General features: G+C 44.5%; 1 protein-coding gene across 1 annotated transcript in view; it reads left to right on the top strand.

Moving 5' to 3' along the window:
* The window catches only part of Zbtb38 (zinc finger and BTB domain containing 38), a 73,134-nt gene extending 64,994 nt beyond the window's left edge, over positions 1-8,140 (top strand). The window contains exon 6 of the mRNA XM_052717524.1: positions 1,853-8,140. Coding sequence (XP_052573484.1) covers positions 1,853-5,425 — 3,573 coding nt within the window. The 3' untranslated portion in view covers positions 5,426-8,140. The remainder of the gene's footprint in view (positions 1-1,852) is intronic.
* Positions 8,141-18,789: the final 10,649 nt, after the last annotated feature.

Raw genomic sequence — 18,789 nt, 5'->3', positions numbered from 1 at the left:
TGTTTCACATTTAGATGCAAGGAGGAATTGCCGAGAGTGAGACCTGAGTTACTGTCTGCATTTGTTTTAAAGGGGAAGGTACTGGAACAGAACAGATTGTATCATGTGAAGTCAGGGTCTTCATCTCATGTGTGGCTTAGGTCCCTGTGTGCTGTGTATTTGTTACTGTGGACAAGCGTAAAGGCTGCTGCTGTGGTCACGAGGGTGTCAGTAGGCCCTGGTCATCCCAGGTTCACAGTACAACATACAGAGAATGACAAGATTATTCACCCCCCCCCCACACACACACACAGTGGTGTAAGAATGTGTGGTCTGTCTTAATTGTCAGCTTGATTGGGTTGAGAAGGATGTAGGAGATTTGTAAAGCATGGCCCCGGTTGTAGCAGAAAGGTTAAGAGGGAAAGACCCACCTGAATGTGGGCAGCACCAGGCTGGGGGCTTGACTAGAGTAAAAGGGGGTCAGCTAACCAGGGCTCCTTTGTCTCCTCCCTCTACCTCTTCCCCTCCCTCCTCCTCCCACCACAGCTGCCCTGTTCGGTCACACTCTTCCAAGATCAACTAAAACCTCTGAACCGCTGGGACGTTTTTCACAGCACCAGCAAGTCTAACTAAAGAGAGTGGGTTCTTCAGGCTGCAGGCTGCAGGCTGCATGCACAGCATCCTTAGACCATCTGGGAGCCATTGTACCTTTCATTCATTCTGCTGTAGGAAGCTGTGATGAGACCCATTAGCAAAGACTTAGAAACGTACTTTCCTGGTTTAGGGTCTTGTCATCTCTGTTTGTCTTCATTTAAAACCTCTGGTCTTGTCTGATTATAATGAAGGAGAAATCAAAGTGGTCTGGTTCTCAGCAGGTCGTGTGGAGAGGAGCCAGGTGTCCCTGGTGCTCAGACCATCCGAGGAATGGGTTAGATATGGCTCCTTCCATTCTTGCTGTTTCTCTGAGCAGATACCTCTCATAAATGTACCACTCACTTATGGGAAACTTAAAAATAAGTTAGATTATTTCTGCTTTATGAATTATGTTTGGATCAGATTGTTAAGGTTATCTTTGAAAACATATAAAAGAGGCTGGGGGTATGGCTCAATGGTAAAACCATTGACCACATATAGAGGCCAGGGATTCAGTCCTCAGCAACATATGCACACCACACCACCCCCACTCCGCACCCCCCACTTCTGCACCCCCATCAAATGTAGCTAGGTGTGTTGTTACATGCACGCCCTTACTCCCAATACTTAGGAAGCAGAGGCAGGCCTATCTCTGTGAATTCAGTTCCAGCCTGGCCTACATATCTAGTCAGCAGGACTTGGGATGTGACTCACCTAGCATGTGTGTGTGATAGCCTAGCTTTAATCCCCAGATCCTTTGTGGGGGAGGGGATTTCAAAGAAGGCAGAGGCAGGTGGATCTCTGAGTCTAGATAACAATAGGACCGTGTCTTAAGGGGAAAGTCAGATGAACAGAGGATGCTTCTAAAAGACCATGATGCCACTCGGCTCTAGAGTCTCAGAGAAGTAGCCGAGTGGGGAGAGACCCTTTCTGCTTGGACATACAGAAACTTGCCCTCCCCATATTTGGACACACACACACATAGCCAAGACTTCGCAGCAGGCAGGGGAAGGAGTCCTGGGAGGATTTCCAACTACAGCTACTAGCAATGGCATGAGAAACAGTCTGGGGCGAGAAGGTTGGGCTTCTAATGTTGACCTCCAAGTCTTAGGAAGAGCAACAGGATGAGGTAAAAGTCTGAGTTTTCATGTGAAAAACAGTTTTCCCCAGAAGTATCAAACAGCCTAGAAATGAACAAGTCACTGATGGAAGGCCCCTGACCGTTTGTTTCTTGTTTCAGATGACAGTCATGTCCCTCTCCAGGGACCTCAAGGACGACTTTCACAGTGACACAGTGCTCTCCATCTTAAACGAGCAGCGCATCCGGGGCATTTTATGTGATGTCACCATCATTGTGGAAGACACCAAGTTTAAAGCCCACAGCAATGTCTTGGCTGCCTCAAGCCTTTATTTCAAAAATATATTTTGGAGCCATACGATCTGTATTTCCAGCCACGTCCTGGAGCTGGATGATCTGAAAGCCGAAGTGTTTACAGAAATACTTAATTATATCTACAGCTCCACTGTTGTGGTCAAGAGACAGGAAACTGTCACTGATCTTGCAGCTGCGGGGAAAAAGCTGGGAATATCATTCTTGGAAGACCTTAGTGACCGCAACTTCTCAAATTCCCCAGGTCCCTATGTAGTCTGCATTACTGAAAAGGGTGTGGTTAAAGAAGAAAAAAATGAAAAAAGGCATGAAGAACCAGCTGTTACCAATGGGCCAAGGATCACAAATGCATTTTCCATCATTGAAACAGAAAATAGTAATAACATGTTTTCTCCACTGGACTTGAGGGCAAGCTTCAAAAAGGTGTCTGATTCCATGAGAACAGCCAGCCTCTGCCAGGAGAGGACCAGCATCTGCCACGAGGCAGAGCCTGTCCGCACGCTTGCTGAACATTCGTATGCCGTTTCTTCCATCACTGAGGCTTACAGGAGTCAGCCTGTACGGGAACACGACAGCAGTTTATCTGGTAAAACAGGAAAAGAAAATGACGAAGCGCTTGCCACAAAAGCAAAGCCATGCCGAAAGCCAAAGACCCCAGCCCAGGATTCTGACTCAACTACAGAAAATGCGCCACGGCTTCCAGTAACCAACCCAGAAGTTAATGACGAGAGAAGTCCACAGCCAGCTCCAATTCTGCCACACTCAACACCTCCCAGCAATGAAGGAGAGGTCCATTTTCCCAGGGAAGAGGAAAAGCAACCCCCTGATCTTCCGGGTCCAACAGCAGCAGAGGCCCCGCCCCTTGTTTATAATTGCAGTTGCTGTTCCAAATCCTTTGACAGCAGCACACTGCTCAGTGCCCACATGCAGCTCCACAAGGCAGCCCAGGAGCCTTTGGTATGCAAGTACTGCAACAAGCAGTTCACCACCCTCAACAGGTTGGGTCGGCATGAACAGATCTGTATGAGGTCTAGCCACATGCCCATCCCAGGAGAAACCCAACCGTTTTTAGAAAACTATCCCACTATTGGACAAAATGGAAGTGCATTCACAAGTCCAGAATCCTTAGTACCAGAAAACAGGATGGGTGAACTTCCCAGCACTGGGAGTGCCTTGCCAGACACGGACCACATGGTGAAATTTGTGAATGGGCAGATGCTCTACAGTTGCACTGTGTGCAAACGTAGTTATGTGACTTTATCCAGCCTCCGAAGGCATGCAAATGTGCACTCATGGAGAAGAACATACCCTTGCCATTACTGCAACAAGGTCTTCGCACTGGCCGAGTACAGGACACGGCATGAAATCTGGCATACTGGAGAGAGGCGGTACCAGTGCATATTTTGTCTCGAAACTTTTATGACCTACTACATACTAAAAAACCATCAGAAGTCTTTTCATGCCATAGATCACAGACTCTCCATCAACAAAAAAACTGCAAACGGAGGCTTGAAGCCTCCTGTCTATCCATACAAACTTTACAGGCTCTTGCCTATGAGATGCAAGAGGGCACCTTATAAGAGCTTCCGGAATTCTTCCTACGCAAGTTCTCGAGAAAACAGCCAAAGGAGTGAGTCTGCGCCGGATACATTTGTTGTTCTGAATCTGCAAAGCTCTGACATGCCCACACTGAACTTGCAAGACGGCAGAAACACCTTGACCAGAAGCCCCGCCATCCCAGTGGAAACACCTTCACATGAGGGCACACCCACTCCTGCCAAAGTGAAAAATACGGAAGGCTTCAAGTGGAAAAAGGAGGCACTGAAAACTGGCCTTGTCGAGCACTTTGATGCAACTGGGGTGTCAGTTTCTTCCACTGGAAACTCTGTCAGTGCCAGCCTCCAGGCAGAGCCCACCCATGTTTCATCTGCGGGGAAGGGCAGTGAGCACTCAGCCTCTGTGATCAGCTATGGTGGCTCGGTGCCCTCTGTCATTGTGCACAGCAGCCAGTTTTCATCAGTGATCAAGCACAGCAACACGGTTGCTGCCCTGACCAGCAACCACGAAGCCCCGTCACAACCAGTCATCAGTCCGTCCCTGAAAGGGGATAGCAGGCCTGAGGTGGAGAAAGCCAGCAAACTTGCAAGCAGACCCAAAAGCGTTAAGGAGAAAAAGAAAGCTATTCCATGTAACAAGGGAGAAATAACAGAGGAGGCGAAATACATTGCCGATCATGGCGGGTCTTTGGGCAAAACCACTGATGTCGTCGAAGGAACCAGTAAAACCGAAACTTACATTGCCAAACCTGCTCTGCCCGGCACCTCCACAAACAGCAACGTTGCACCCCTTTGTCAAATAACAGTGAAAATTGGGAATGAAGCCATTGTGAAAAGGCACATCCTTGGGTCAAAGCTGTTCTACAGAAGAGGGAGAAAACCCAAGTATCAAATGCAGGAGGAGACGTTGCCTCAGGAGAGTGACCCAGAAACCCATGGGGACAGCCTTGGGCTTTGCCAGACTGACTACGTAGAGATGAGTGAAGCGTTTGATGAAGCAAGTGACCAGGATTCCACTGATAAGCCGTGGCGCCCGTACTACAACTACAAGCCCAAGAAGAAATCCAAACAGTTGAGAAAAATGAGAAGAGTCAAGTGGAGGAAGGAGCACAGGAGCAGAAGCCCCAGCAGGAGGTGCAGATACCCAGCTGAACTGGATCGTGCAGAGGCAAAGCCACCTCCGGATAAGGCTTTGGAAGAAGAAGAAAATAAAGAGATGCCCAAGCTACAGTGTGAGCTCTGTGATGGCGACAAAGCAGCAGGGGCGGAAGCGGAAGGCAAGCCCCACCAACATCTCACGGTGAAGCCTTACATCTGCGAGCTCTGTGCAAAGCAGTTCCAGAGCCCCTCCACTCTCAAGATGCACATGAGATGCCACACTGGAGAGAAGCCATACCAGTGTAAGACCTGTGGGCGGTGCTTCTCAGTGCAAGGAAACTTACAGAAACATGAGCGCATCCACCTGGGCGTGAAGGAGTTCATCTGTCAGTATTGCAACAAGGCGTTCACGTTGAACGAGACTCTCAAAATCCATGAGAGAATCCACACTGGGGAAAAACGTTACCACTGTCAGTTCTGCTTTCAGGGTTTTTTGTATCTTTCCACAAAAAGGAATCATGAGCGGAGGCATGTTCGGGAGCATGACGGGAAAGGCTTTGCTTGTTTCCAATGCCCCAAAATATGCAAAACAGCTGCTGCCCTCAGAATGCACCAGAAGAAACATTTATTCAAGATCTTAAGTAAGCAGGAAAAAATAGGTGACATGTGCCATGAAAACTCAGATCTCTTGGAGAGTCAACTGGGCACTGATTCGGAAGACAGTGACCAAAAGGATGATATACAAACCTTTGCTGAAAATGTTGAGTGACGACAGCAGTTAGGAAAGGCCTCAAAAAGTTGTTTGTGAGATTGTTTTTCAGTTTTTTTAAGTTTAGTTTTGTTCACTTAATAGTCACAAAGGAGTGGGGGGGGGGTTAATTCTCATGTGTGTAAACTCAAAAAAAAAAAAAAAAAGGATCCTAGCACCTACTTTGGGTTTGGGTTTTATCATTCACTTCACACAGAGTGCATAAAAAACAAAATAGCTGAGTTCTCTAAGGACCCAAGTGTTTGTGAAGGCTAATCAAGTTCTGAGCTGTGGTATTTTGAACAGTGAAAAAAAGCAGCTGAATTTTGGCCTAATTTAAAACTTTCCCATGTGCGCTAATGAGGACTGCTGAACTGTTGTTAGTCACTGGAGAAAACAAGGGTCAGAATCATGAAAACGGCATCTCTGAGATGAGTGTGTTAAATGCTAACTGAGCTATGACAGTATTTATTCCCATCCAGTTTCCGCACTATTAATCTTTGTTTAAATTAATGGGTATTTACAAAATACTTAACAATATAACTGAAAATATGTAATGGGTAGCCTAAAGTAGGACATTCATACATCATCTAGAACTACTTTTCTGCAACATAAACCTTGTAAAATACATATATGAATCACTATAACTTTTAACTGTCTGTGACCCTTGTAGAGAACCATAATGAGCAATAGACCTGCAAATAATGAGGACTGGTGTCGAAATCAGTAGAGCATTTGGAATCTGACTTATGAGCATGTGTGTGCTTCTCGATGGAATGCTGTGCTATTCTCTTAAAGTATGGCTGAGCTGTTATTAAAACTGGTCTACTCAAGTCACACAAAACATAAGTCATGCCTTATCTATGGGGAAAGCCTTCCCACAATTACCTGAGATTACCTATGCTGTATAATCCTTTGCAGTGGCCACACCTCAGAGAATGAAGAATGGTCAAATTCTTCTGAACTCCCTGCAGTCTTCCAGTCATCCCAAGGCCATGGATGTTGGGGGCTATTCCACACAGACTTAAGGGGTCATATAATCTTGATGTCTCCCATTCTACTGAAGGAGTATGCAAGAGGTTGAGTACAAGACATACCTCTGTGCTAATGAAGTTTCAGGCACTTGGAAACAGCAGAAAGTCTAATGCCTCAATTGTACACCTTCTTGGAGATGATGCAGCCCACAGGTACATACTAGCTAAAAGGACAACAGAAGCCCCTCCCCCACTGGTGACATGAGCACAAGGGGAAGTTATGACCTTCCTTGCCTCAAATAGCAGCATTATTTTTGAGGGATGGGGAGATAGGAGGTGCAGGGACAGGGTTCTGCTCCTTACTAACAGGACTCAGAAGCATCCACAAAGCCAGATGCTGTCCTCATGTTTGCAGACATCTAGTTCCCTAGATGTCAAAGCCTCACTTACGTTTCTAAATCGCTTTTTATATTGATGCAAACTGTCGACAGACATTGCCCTCAAAAGTCCATTTGCCCTTCAGGATGTTCTTTCATGTGGACTAGTATCTTGGTAAGCTGGAACTCATGATTCTTACTGTTAAAACTGCCAGAATCGGAGGGAGGGAGGGAGAGAGGGAGAGCACATTCCTACCTTCCTTCAATCACCAGTGTGAGCAGACTTCAGAACGGTTCGAGAGTGGCCAGCAGCCACTCCTGTTCCCTGGATTTGGTAGATGGAAATGCTGGAAGGTTGTCATTATGGCTGGAAGGTTGTCATTATGAAGAAGTAGCTCAGAGGACTCCAATTTCTTCCAACAAATGTTGTGGTGTGTCCATGAAGAAGATTTAGTGTGGTTTGGGGTAGGCAAGAAAACATTTAAACACCCAGGAAAAAGGACATGATTCAAGGTGACCTTTTTATACTGTAGTTGTTAAGCAACTCCAATATTGTATCTGCATTTATCATTTGTTCATCTACTTTCACCTACATACAGTATTATATACTAGAGGAAAATGGGGAAATGCAAACAAATTCAACTTTATTTTATCCATTGTATATATGTACACCCACACCATTCACTTGTGTTTTGTTAAGGATGTAGTCACAAAGGGCTTATGAAAATCACTTTTGAATTAATAATTAGATGGCAAGCAATCCTATGATCCACTAATTTGTTCTATCTCAGTTAAGATTATAAAGCAATCAGTTATGTATTTAAGTTGTTTTGATTTAACTACAAATATAAAGTTATATGTACTAATGTCTCCCAGCCCTTATATGTGGATATTTTTTAAGTGGACTTGTATGCTGATAATTATAGACCAAAGTAAATATGGCAGAATATTTATACATAAAAAATAATTTTGCAAATATTTTCTATAATTGTATTATTCATTTAAAATGTTGATAGCTTGTGTTAGTTTCAGGGAGGGGTGTATATTTTGATAAAATACTTGACTTTGTAATTCTGTATATTCTATACAATTTATAGCAGAGCCATTTTAAGACAACTGGTTACAATTTTTTTTGATTGTGAAAATGTTATGAGTGGTGTTTAAGTATGCATCGAGTACATAACGACCAAGTAGAATTAAAGTTAAGTGTAAACAGTGAACATACTGTATGCTGTACAAGATACATTTGTCATTTGCTCTTTTAGCATCTGTATTTTGGTGAGAAGATATTATTAAATACAGATGTTAAGGATTGGAAAGGTCTAATTTTATTTTTAGAAATAATATAAATTTCTTTTGCTTGATTAAAATAGCTTATTCCTACATTAAGTCTCCTTTTAAATGTCTTAGTGTTAATTCTTTTATGCAGCTGTTTCATCCTTGTGAGTCATGGCTTTGTTGCACACAATACTCATTCAATATAATTGTTTCCTTGCATACATTTCATGGAACCTACATGCTTAGGACTTATAAACTGCGATATTAACAAAATGCAGACCAGACGTGGTGGTGCACACCTTCGATCCCAGCACTCAGGAGGTAGAGGCAGGTGGATCTCTGAGTTTGAAGCCAGCTGGTCTACATAATGAGTTCCAGGCCAACCAGAGGTACCAAAAACAACAACAAAAATTGAGTAAGAAACATTGAATGCTCTAGTAAATGAGTGTTGGGATCAGCCTGATGTGATGACAGTATCTCAGAGTGAAATACTCACTTGAAAGTATTCTGGTCTCACAGAGAACAAATTATATTTACTGAATCCCAGGCTCTTAGCAGTGTCTTTAAATCTAGGCTTTCATTATCAACCCCGGTTCTGAAGAGAACCCCATTACCTATTTTGTAGTGAATTTGAAACAGTTCCCCAGCTTGACAGGGTAATGGTTTTCCTGATTCTAAAGTCCATATGTTTGAACTTTCTCAGCCCTTTTAATAAAAATGAGTATAGCAAACTGGAGAGTGAAGGGACAAGACAGTCTGGCAGCTTTGGAATGTTCTAGAGGCTTCTGTGGAGTGGGCCGAAGGAGGCTGTGTCTAACTCAGTGTCATATGTCCTTAGCTGCTCTTATGGTCTAGAGGTATTGCCCCCATAAAACCTCTTTCCAGAGTGTCTGTTTGACTGTTTTTTCAGACAATGGCATGAAGTTATAATTTCATGCCGCTGTCAGCCAGAAATCTGTCACATGAAGAAAAGTGTTCCATTGCCACAGACTATATTCCTAACCTTAGCTGGCCGTCCTGTGGCAAATGCAGTCAGTCATGAGGGGAAATGTGGGAAGAGGGTTCTGAGGGTCAGAGAATACAACCCACCGACACCAGCAAAGAAATGCACATTCTTTTAACATTTACCAATGGCTTCTTGCTGCATCACTTTTCTGTTTGAAGGGCAAACAAACCAGATTTACCCAAAAATTGATAACTGCTATCTACTAAAAACCAACTGCATTATCTAGTAGCCAGGCATGATGGTACATACCTTTTATCCTAGCTGGGAGGCAGAGGCAGGTGGATGTCTGTGAGTTAGAGACCAGGCTGGTCTATATAGTGAGTTCCAGGATGGCCAGGACTATTCAGACCCTGTCTCAAAACATAAAAGCTGGTAGTAATTAAAGTACACACATTAAAAGCATTTAAAATAAGTCAGGTGAGGCAATACCATTGGTACGTATTTTTAAAAATTCACATTTCAGTCACCACCTCGTTGATATGGCTTTCCTCCATCGCCCATCGATCTCTTTGCAAGGATGCTTCCAGCTTGGATTTTGTCCGTATCAGAACTTCTTACCCTCCCTCTCACCGGTTCCTGGCCATCTATTGACTTTTCCTTCCAGATAGAGCTGCTTTTTCCCTCCCTGGTCTGCACCCTGTGGCCCCAATTCTCCTAGAAATATGGTCACTGAGCAGGTATGTTGGCATGCAGTAATCTCTCCAATTATAGACAATGGATGGGAAACCTAGTCATGTCAGAAATGCTATGTTTATTATTTGGCAATAGTAAAGGCATCAATACTATAGTAAATGTTTTCGTGGGCGAAGGAGATAGCTCAGTTAGAAAAAATGACTGCAATCAAGTCCAACAGCTGGGTTTAATCCCTGAGGCCCTCATGGTGGGAGGAGAGAACTGACTCCCGCAGGATGCCCTCTGACCTCCACACATGAGCTGTGGCACAACACACACACACACACACACACACACACACACACACACACACACACACACACATTATTTTTTATTATTATTATTATTATTTATTTATTTATTTTTGGTTTTCAAGACAGGATTTCTCTGTGTAGCTTTGGAGCCTGTCCTGGAACTCACTCTGTAGCCCAGGCTGGCCTTGAACTCACAGAGATCCACCTTTCTCTGCCTCCTGAGTGCTGGGATTAAAGGCATGCGCCACCACCGCCAGGCTTAAATATTTTTAATGTTCCTAAAAAAATCAAGGTTAGTCTTCTGATAAAAGTTATGCCTTTTGAGTAATTATAGTTGTAGGTATTTTTTGCCTAACATTCAAAACTTTTATAGGTAGAGATTTTAAAAGATGGATCAATGCTAAAATATATAGAATTCTTTTCTGGCTGTTGTTTGGTTTTAATTTGGGTTTTTTAAAACAGGATCTGGCTATGTAGCCCAGGCTTGCCTCAAGTCTAAGATCCTCCTCCTTCCACTCCCCACATGCTGTGATTACAGGTGGGCCTGAATGCTGTGGGATATTTGTACACTGTGTAAAAGATATATTGCTCTCATTGGTATAATAAAGAGCTGAATGGCCAATAGCTAGGCGGGAATTATAGGCGGGACTTCCGGGCAGAGACAGAGGAAGTAGGAGGAATCTAGATGCAGAGGGAGTTGGACATACAGAATGAAAGAAAGGTAAAAAGCCATGAGGCAAAACATAGATTAATATAAATGGGTTAGTTTAAGTTATAAGAGCTAGTGGGGCAAGTCTAAGCTGAGGCTAAACTTTCATAATTAATAATCAATCTCCATGTTGTTATTTATGAACTGGCGGCCCAAAGAAAAATCCATCTACACCTTAATATACTTAATTCTTAGTATTATGCATTTGTCTAGGCTTGGGCCATAAAAATGAGAGGCAGCATGTATGTTCCAGGTACTTATGTCTTATGAAGAAGATTGATGAAGCAACAGAGAATTAGGAAATTGACCCTGAGCTCCTAAGGGTTCAAAACCAGAGCAGAAAGAAGTTCTGAGGGAGCCCCAATCTTCACAGATCATGTCCAAGTTGGTATGATTGGAACAAAGGAGCCATAGGTAGATGTAAACTGTTCAAAAAGTCTGTGGGTAAGCCTGCTGGACAGGCAGGAGAAGGACACATAGCAGGTCTCTGTGGATCTTAGCACAGCATTGAACTTCTTTCTCTTCTAACACACAGGGCTGTGGTGGAACTGGGGAGGGACTGAGTAGGAGGGAACATGGGCTGAGAGGTACCAAAAGTCCCAAACAAGGTGAGGCCCTTTGGAGGTCTGGCGCAGAAAGGGAAAGTACCTGGTGCTTTTGAGAGAATCACTCTTCCTGTGGTGTAGTGAATAGACCACCAGAGAGGACAGGGCCAGAGACAGGAGAGCAGATGAGAGATCGAGAATGGGTGGGTGGGAGGTGGAAGTGACTTAGATGAGGCTGAAAATGGAAAACAGAAGAACGTTAGAAATAGTAAGGGCATGTCACATTCTGGACATATATTTTTAGATCTTTCAATGTGGAAATTTTCAAATGTGCACCTCCCAAATACCCATAATCCTATGCCAACAATTAGTTACCAATCATAGTTTAGTTATCTCTCCCCAGCTCTCCCTCTCCACTGTATTATTTTAAAGTAGGGACTGGCCTGGACAGCATACCATTTCATATGACTAATGCCCCAGGCTCATTCTAACAAGTAAATAGCGGGCTGGAGAGATGGCTCATCAGTTAGGAGCACTGGCTGCTCTTTCAGAGGACCCGGGTTCAAGTCTCAGCACCCACTTGGCAGCTCACAACCATCTGTAACTCCAGTTCCAAGGGATCTGACATCCTCTTCTGGCCTTCTCGGGCACCAGGAATGTGTGTAGTGGTGCCCATACATACAACGCTCATATACATAAAATAAGAAATAAATCTAAAAACATTTTTTAATTAATAGTTACCATCACAGGAGATAGCTGTCAGTAAAGTACTTCCCACTCAAGGCTGACGACTTGAGTCTGGATTCTGAGCACGCATGTAAAAAACTGCATGCATACACCTTGTCTCTGCTCTGGGGAAGCAGAGACAAATTGATTCCCAAGACTCACTAGCCAGCCAGCCTAGCCAAATCAGTGAGCTCCAGCTTCAGTGAGAGACCCTGACTCAAAAAGTGAGGTGGAGCATCATGAAGACACCTGACATCAACCTCTGTCCTCTGCGTGGGAGTACACAGTTATGCATGCACGTATGCGCGCGCGCGCACAGAGGCATGCAGCATGCATGCACACACACTCGCATACACCCACATGCCCATGTGCACATGCACAAATACCACCCCCCCACAAATGTTACTTCATATGAAATTTCATCAGCTACATTTATTATTATTATTATTATTATTATTATTATTATTATTATCATCATCATCATCATCATCATCATCATCATCTTGGGCTAGTGAGATTGCCATGACCTTCATAGCTTTGGATGTGACCTGGCTGGGGTAAAGGGAATGAAGAAATGACAGACACACATACAGAAAGACTGGGATTGACCAGGTGATGCTCCAGCAGCAGCCTGGAAACTCAAAGGCGTTTACTAAACACAACACAAACAAGGAGAGAGTGAGCTAATCAGTGGGGGTCTGTAGGGGAGCAGTCTGACCTGGAGTCCCCTGGGAGAAGGAAGGGGTGGTAGACACTTTCTGCACACAGGGTCAGCATCTGCACTGGGACCAGGGGAAGACCTTGCCACTGCTTGGAGCCTAACCAGGGAAAGTCTTGTCTTTCCCGTGGGTCTGAGGCATGAGGGTCCTTGACATGGTAGTGCTCATGTGAACAATACATTCACTCAGAACTTCATCTGCTCCCCACAGAGATGGCTAACAGCACATACTGCTCTCGAAGAGGGGCCAAGTTTGATTCCCAGAACCCACATCAGGCGGCTCACAACCACCTGTAACTCCCACTCCAGGGGATCCACAGCCCATGGCCTCTGCAGTTCATGTGCACATACCCTCTCTTGCCCCTGTCCCATATATACACATAACTAAAAACAATAAAAATAAATCTTTTAAAATTCTACTATCATAATTGTCATGATGTTTTATAATTTAAATCATAATTTGAGGTCTACAGTATAATTTTCTGATCCATAAGTCCCCCTCTCTACCTCTTCCTTTTTAAATGTAGTCTACTAGGCTGTTCACAGTGTAGGTATTAGCAAGGAAACTTCCTCAGTGGAGCCATATTCTTCCTTTAGAAAGCACACACTATTGAAGACATTGAGTATATTTTGAAGACAGATTTAATAGTTTTTATTGGTGTTTAGGTACCAGGAGGTAAGAAAAATGAATCAAGGATGACTGTTTCAGCCTGAGCAATTGGAAGGATGGAATTACCTACAGACAACTAGACACACAGTCAGAGATTCAGAAGATGTGACTTGTTGCAGGTGTGCACTCAAGAGCTGTGTTTCAGTCCCATGAAGCAGAGATGCGTTAGGTACCAAGAATACAGGAGAAGCAGAAGACCATTTTCACTATCCAGTGGGAAACACGAAAAAAATGAGTAATTATAACCACTTTTAAGAGCTATAAGGAAGAGGGTCAAGGTTCTAGGAGACCATCTAATGGGGTAACATGTCCAAAACTGGCCTTAAAGAAGCAGCATTTGAGATGAGATCTTTTTTTTTTTTTTTTTTTTTTTTTTTGGTTTTTCGAGACAGGGTTTCTCTGTGTAGCTTTGCGCCTTTCCTGGAACTCGCTTTGGAGACTAGGCTGGCCTCGAGCTCACAGAGATCCGCCTGGCTCTGCCTCCCGAGTGCTGGGATTAAAGGCGTGCGCCACCACTGCCCGGCTTTGAGATGAGATCTTAAAGATGAGTAACAGCTAACAAGGACAGAGCTTCTGGCCTGAGGACTGCTGTGTGCTGAGGTCTGCCTCTGGAGAGATCACAGTGCACAGGAGGTCAGTTGTGACCAGAAAGCAAGAGCAATGAGCTTGAGATCTAACTGAAAGACAAAGGGCTGCAGGATGTGGGACCTTTCCGGTTATGACGAAGATTTGGGTCTTGTATGAGAAGCGACATGGAGGCACTGAGGTGAAGACGTGACTCGGTGTTTACTTAGCATGTGTGAGCCCCTGAGTTCAATCCAAAGGAAGAAACAGAAGGGAGGGAGGGAGATACTGATGGGGAAAGGAGGAAAGAGTAGACCAGTGAGAGGTTTTAAGCAGGGTAAGACAAGTAATTTTGTATGTGTATGTATGTATTCATGTGGGTGCATGTGTGTGAAGGTCAGAGGTGAACCTCGGGTGTTATTCCTCAGATACTGTTCACTTTGGGTTTTTGAGACAGGGTCTCTGTCTAGCCTGGAGTTCAACAAGTAGAGTAGGCTAGCTGCCAGTGACCCCTAGGGATTTGCTTGTCTCTGCCTCCCAGGTGCTGAGATTACAAGCATGCAACACTACACGCCCCCATTTTTTAAAAAAGGTATTTTCAATTAAAATAGGATTAGATCACTTTCCCCTTTTCCTTTCCTCCCTCTAGGTCTTTCTAGGTACCCTCCCTCCAACACCTCCCAAGGCCCCTCTCTCAAATCGAGAGCCTCTATTTCTTTGATTATTATCGTTACATATATATTTTATATGTAAACAAAAGGCCAAAACAATGGCAATATCAATAGACATGCTAATGTGGAAGAGGGAAATTTTCATGGGTCCTTATCCCCTGTCAAAACAAAACATAGGTGACTAATGCCTGCCTGCCAGGAGAGGGTATTGCAGAATATTATTTTAAGGCGTATTTACTTTTGTTTATGTGCATTTGTGAAGCTGTGTTACTTTGCCAGTCTAAAACACCTGATGGTCTAACAAAGAGCTGGATGGCCAGTGGTGAGGCAGGAGAGAGAAATAGGTGGGGCTGGCAGGCAGAGAAGATAAATAGAAGGAGAAATCTGGGAGGAAGTAGCCAGCAAAGGAAGGGGACTCCAGGGGCCAGCCACCCAGCTGCAAGAAAGCTACAGAACAAGAGTAAGATTTACAGAAGTAAGAGAATGGGAAAAGCCCAGAGGCAAAAGGTGGATGGGATAATTTAAGGAAAGCTGGCAAGAAACAAGCCAAGCTAAGGCCGAACATTTATAAGTAAGAATAAGCCTCTGTGTGATTTATTTGGGAGCTGGGTGTTGGCCCCCCCCCAAAGAGTAAAGAACAAAAACAAACTACAAAAAGAGGGAGAATTAGCTTCTGCCAGAGAGGAGCTCCTTTATTGGTTATCCAGTTTTGTCTTGTTTTTGTAAATGTGAGTCCTGGAAATCAAACTCAGGTCCTCATGCTTGAGCAGCAAACACTTTACTTAGTGAGGTAACTTCCCAGGCCCAAGGGAAGCATTTTAATCACTGTCTTTTTATAAAAGAATCTCTGTGATTAGGTATCATGATCTACACCTTTAATCCCAGCACTCAGAAGGCAATGGCTGGTGACTCTCTGTGAGTTCATGCCTAGCCTGGTCTACATAATGAAACACTGTGTCATCATCATTCCCACCCACCCACCCACCCCTACCCACCCGCCGCTCAAAAAGAAGTCACTGTGTCTGAATGTGGAAAAAGCCTTGAAAGACTGTGGTGGGTCAAAAGCAGCCATTAGAAAGTGATTGTGAAAGATGATAGTGGATCAGATTATACATCTGCAGCGACTGGGGAGATATTTAGGAGGTAAAATCAGCAGGACGTGGTGTTGGGTTAGATATGAGACATGAGGGTTAGGGAGGGATCAGGGATCATCTTTTGGCAATGAAAGATGTCCCCCATGAAGCTTCGATGCAAAAGGAGCCAGAGTTCCAGAGAACTCCAGTATCTGAACAATGAGTCAATAGATGCTCCACTCAAACGGGTCACCTATGGAGAAGGCCAAAGCTTAGAAGAGAGTCAGAGTCTGTGGGACAAGCCAGTCTCTGGAAAGATCAAGTTCCTTCAGTGCTCTCTGCTGCATAATATCACAGCCTGAAAGTCAGTCAAGTACACTCACACACATCCTGGTCCCTCTACCAGAAGGGCAAGGAATTGACGTGTCAGCTAGAAAACTTCACGTGAGCTGCCAGGCATTGCCACAGCAAAGCTGACTCATCTCTGGAATGGCTGCTTTCTCTCCCACACTCTAACAACCTGACACCACATACAGGAGGAGAAGAGGACGTAATTAAGACTGTTAGGCCTGCTGTATAGCTTTTAAATATTCAGACAAATGATATACAGAACTCCAGCTGTATACTCTCTGTAAAATTGGGGTTGGGGAGGGGTTGGCTGTCACCACTCCCACAAACTCCAGTCCTTTCATCACACTATGTCTGTGTACAGCTCCTGGCCATATTAAAATGTTCTCCTATGCCCGCAGTCATTTCTCAACACTTAATTGGAAAGGTTCTGCCTTGCGGTGCTGTTGGGAGATAGCCCCTTCGACCTCTACTCTCTTTGTCTGGGACCTCACTGCTACTCCGTGAGATCCTGGATGAGATCCTGGATGAATGTATGCTGTTGATGTGACCATAGCTATGTCAAGGACACCAGTGCCTCAAACCCATGGGAATGACAAAGCCTTCCCCTTGTCCTTGTGCAGATGTTGATAGTGTGTGCAGAAAGGTATGGGCTCCAGCTTCCTTCTCCCCAATGTTTACAGCCAAGAAAGCTCCCCTATAGAGATCTCCTACCAGGATAAGCTAAACCTGCCTCCTCGTTCAGCTATATATAAAACCCACCTCCTCAATTCAGATGTATAAAATAAATGCACCGAGTTTCTGGGCCGCTGCTGGTGTGTCTCCATCAAAGCATACAGCCTGCCTGACCTCAGCTTTTCTGTATATATGTCTGTCTGTCTGTATGTATGTATGTATGTATGCCCTTTCTTCATTCCCTCATTGCTCCAGTCAGGTCAACCCTACAGCCGTTTGGGTCTTGACATGCTCTCTGCGTAAACCATCCTCAACCCAGCCTCTGTGTCAAGCTCCATCCAGCAGAGTGGAGCCCAGAGCTAGTTTCCTCAGCACCATCCTCCCAGGAACTGTATAGTGATATCAAGGTAAGACACCTACTGAACAGCTGATCTGCCATCCAGGGTGACCAACATTCCAGTTTGCCCAAGACGGGCGCCGCTCCCAGCATGCATACCTTCAGTACTAAAACTAACACGGTTCTAGGCAAACTGGGATGGATGTTTGGTCACTGCAATGGGAAGTCTCTCTAGAAAGGTGGGATTCAAGGGGAAGGAATTAGCAATCATAACAGAAGGAGAAGTAACTGGGGGGACTTAAATCAACGAGAAGCAATGGGCCACAGAGAAATGTGCCTGGCTCTACAGGTCTGGGCTGGGAGAATAGAGGGGATAACCCCAGGGTTCACTTGCAGGTCCTACTGGAGTCCTTCAGTCAACTTACATGGATCCATCCACTCCCGGTTCTCTGAATGGCTGAGCACAAAAGGCTGCCCACACAAGGCATTTCCCCCAGAATTTTTAAGAGTCCAAAGTGCTGGCCTTTCCAAGTCTTCTCAGTGTGGTGGATACCTGTGGGTTTTCCTGCTGAGCCCTTTCCTATTTTTACTAAGAAAGCCCCTAAATTTCCTTCAGAAGCCACCCTTGCCCTCTTCTTCAGCAGCCCCACTTTACAAACATATCTGAAATCAGGATCAGGTGATTGGGGCCTGAGTAGGATCTCACCAAGAACCTTTCTGGTGAGACAGAAACGATTGTTCACCATATGGAAAGGATAGACAGTCTAGTGTTACAAGATCAACAACATAATGAATATAGATTGAAGGTCCCATAAGAGTATAACGGAGCTGAAAAATTCTTAGCACTTAGTGACGACACAGTAGCCATCAGAAAGATCTTCAAAGCCCCAATGCTACTCAAGAGCTTTTGGTGAATCTGGTACAAGCACACCTACATCACTGCCACCTGTGTAAAAACAGCCACGCAATTCTGTATGGTACACAGTACTTGATAGTGGTCATAAACTACTGGATCAGTTACTTTTCTCATCACATGGCCACATGATACTTGACAGAATCAAGGAAGAGGGATTTACTTTGCCCTACAAGTTCCAGGGCTAGGATCTGTCATTGAAGGGAAGACATGGGAACTGATGGGTGGTTTGTCCATATCTTGGTGGATCAGGTAGCAGAAAGGTCTCAACTGAAAACAGTTCTCAAAGGCCCACTCCCAGGAGCCCACCTTGGCCAGCCAGGCCCCACAATCTCTTGAAATGACACCACCAGCTGCAGACCATGAACCTATGGAGGACACTGGATTCAAACAGTAACAGCTGTGTTACTGGTCTATACATCCGCTATGCTATACTTCTTATGGTTATTTTGGAGTGTGTTTGTATGTGTTAAAGTTGTGAAAAATATACCAGTAAGGCCAGCAACAGCCCTCATACATCTCACGTTCACCATTTTTCTCCATTGCATCAAGAGGGCACATCCAGCAATCAACCTATGCTATCTAATTTTGTGCATGTAGGAAGTTCATACAAGAAGTTTGCCTAATGACATATCTCAGAGATTATCACATCCTTGAGTGACACAAACCATCATAGGCTTTGAGCAAAGCTGGATCCAAGGCTTCACACAGTAATATTCTCACTCTCTATCTCTGCCCCCGCCCCTTCTCCCTACATACTTCCCTCTGGGTTGGCTTCAGTACAACATTGCTTCTTCCAGTTGATGGCAAAGATGTCTAGACTTAGCACAATAAAGCTCTCCAGCCAAAGAGAAAACATCCTTCAAAAGAAAAAG

This window comes from Peromyscus californicus, unplaced genomic scaffold, assembly GCF_007827085.1.
Source record: "Peromyscus californicus insignis strain IS unplaced genomic scaffold, ASM782708v3 Scaffold_11__1_contigs__length_118956290, whole genome shotgun sequence".
NCBI classification, from domain to species: Eukaryota; Metazoa; Chordata; class Mammalia; order Rodentia; family Cricetidae; genus Peromyscus; species Peromyscus californicus.
The sequence above is the reverse complement of the archived record's forward strand: the minus strand, read 5'-3'. Positions and strand labels throughout refer to the sequence as shown.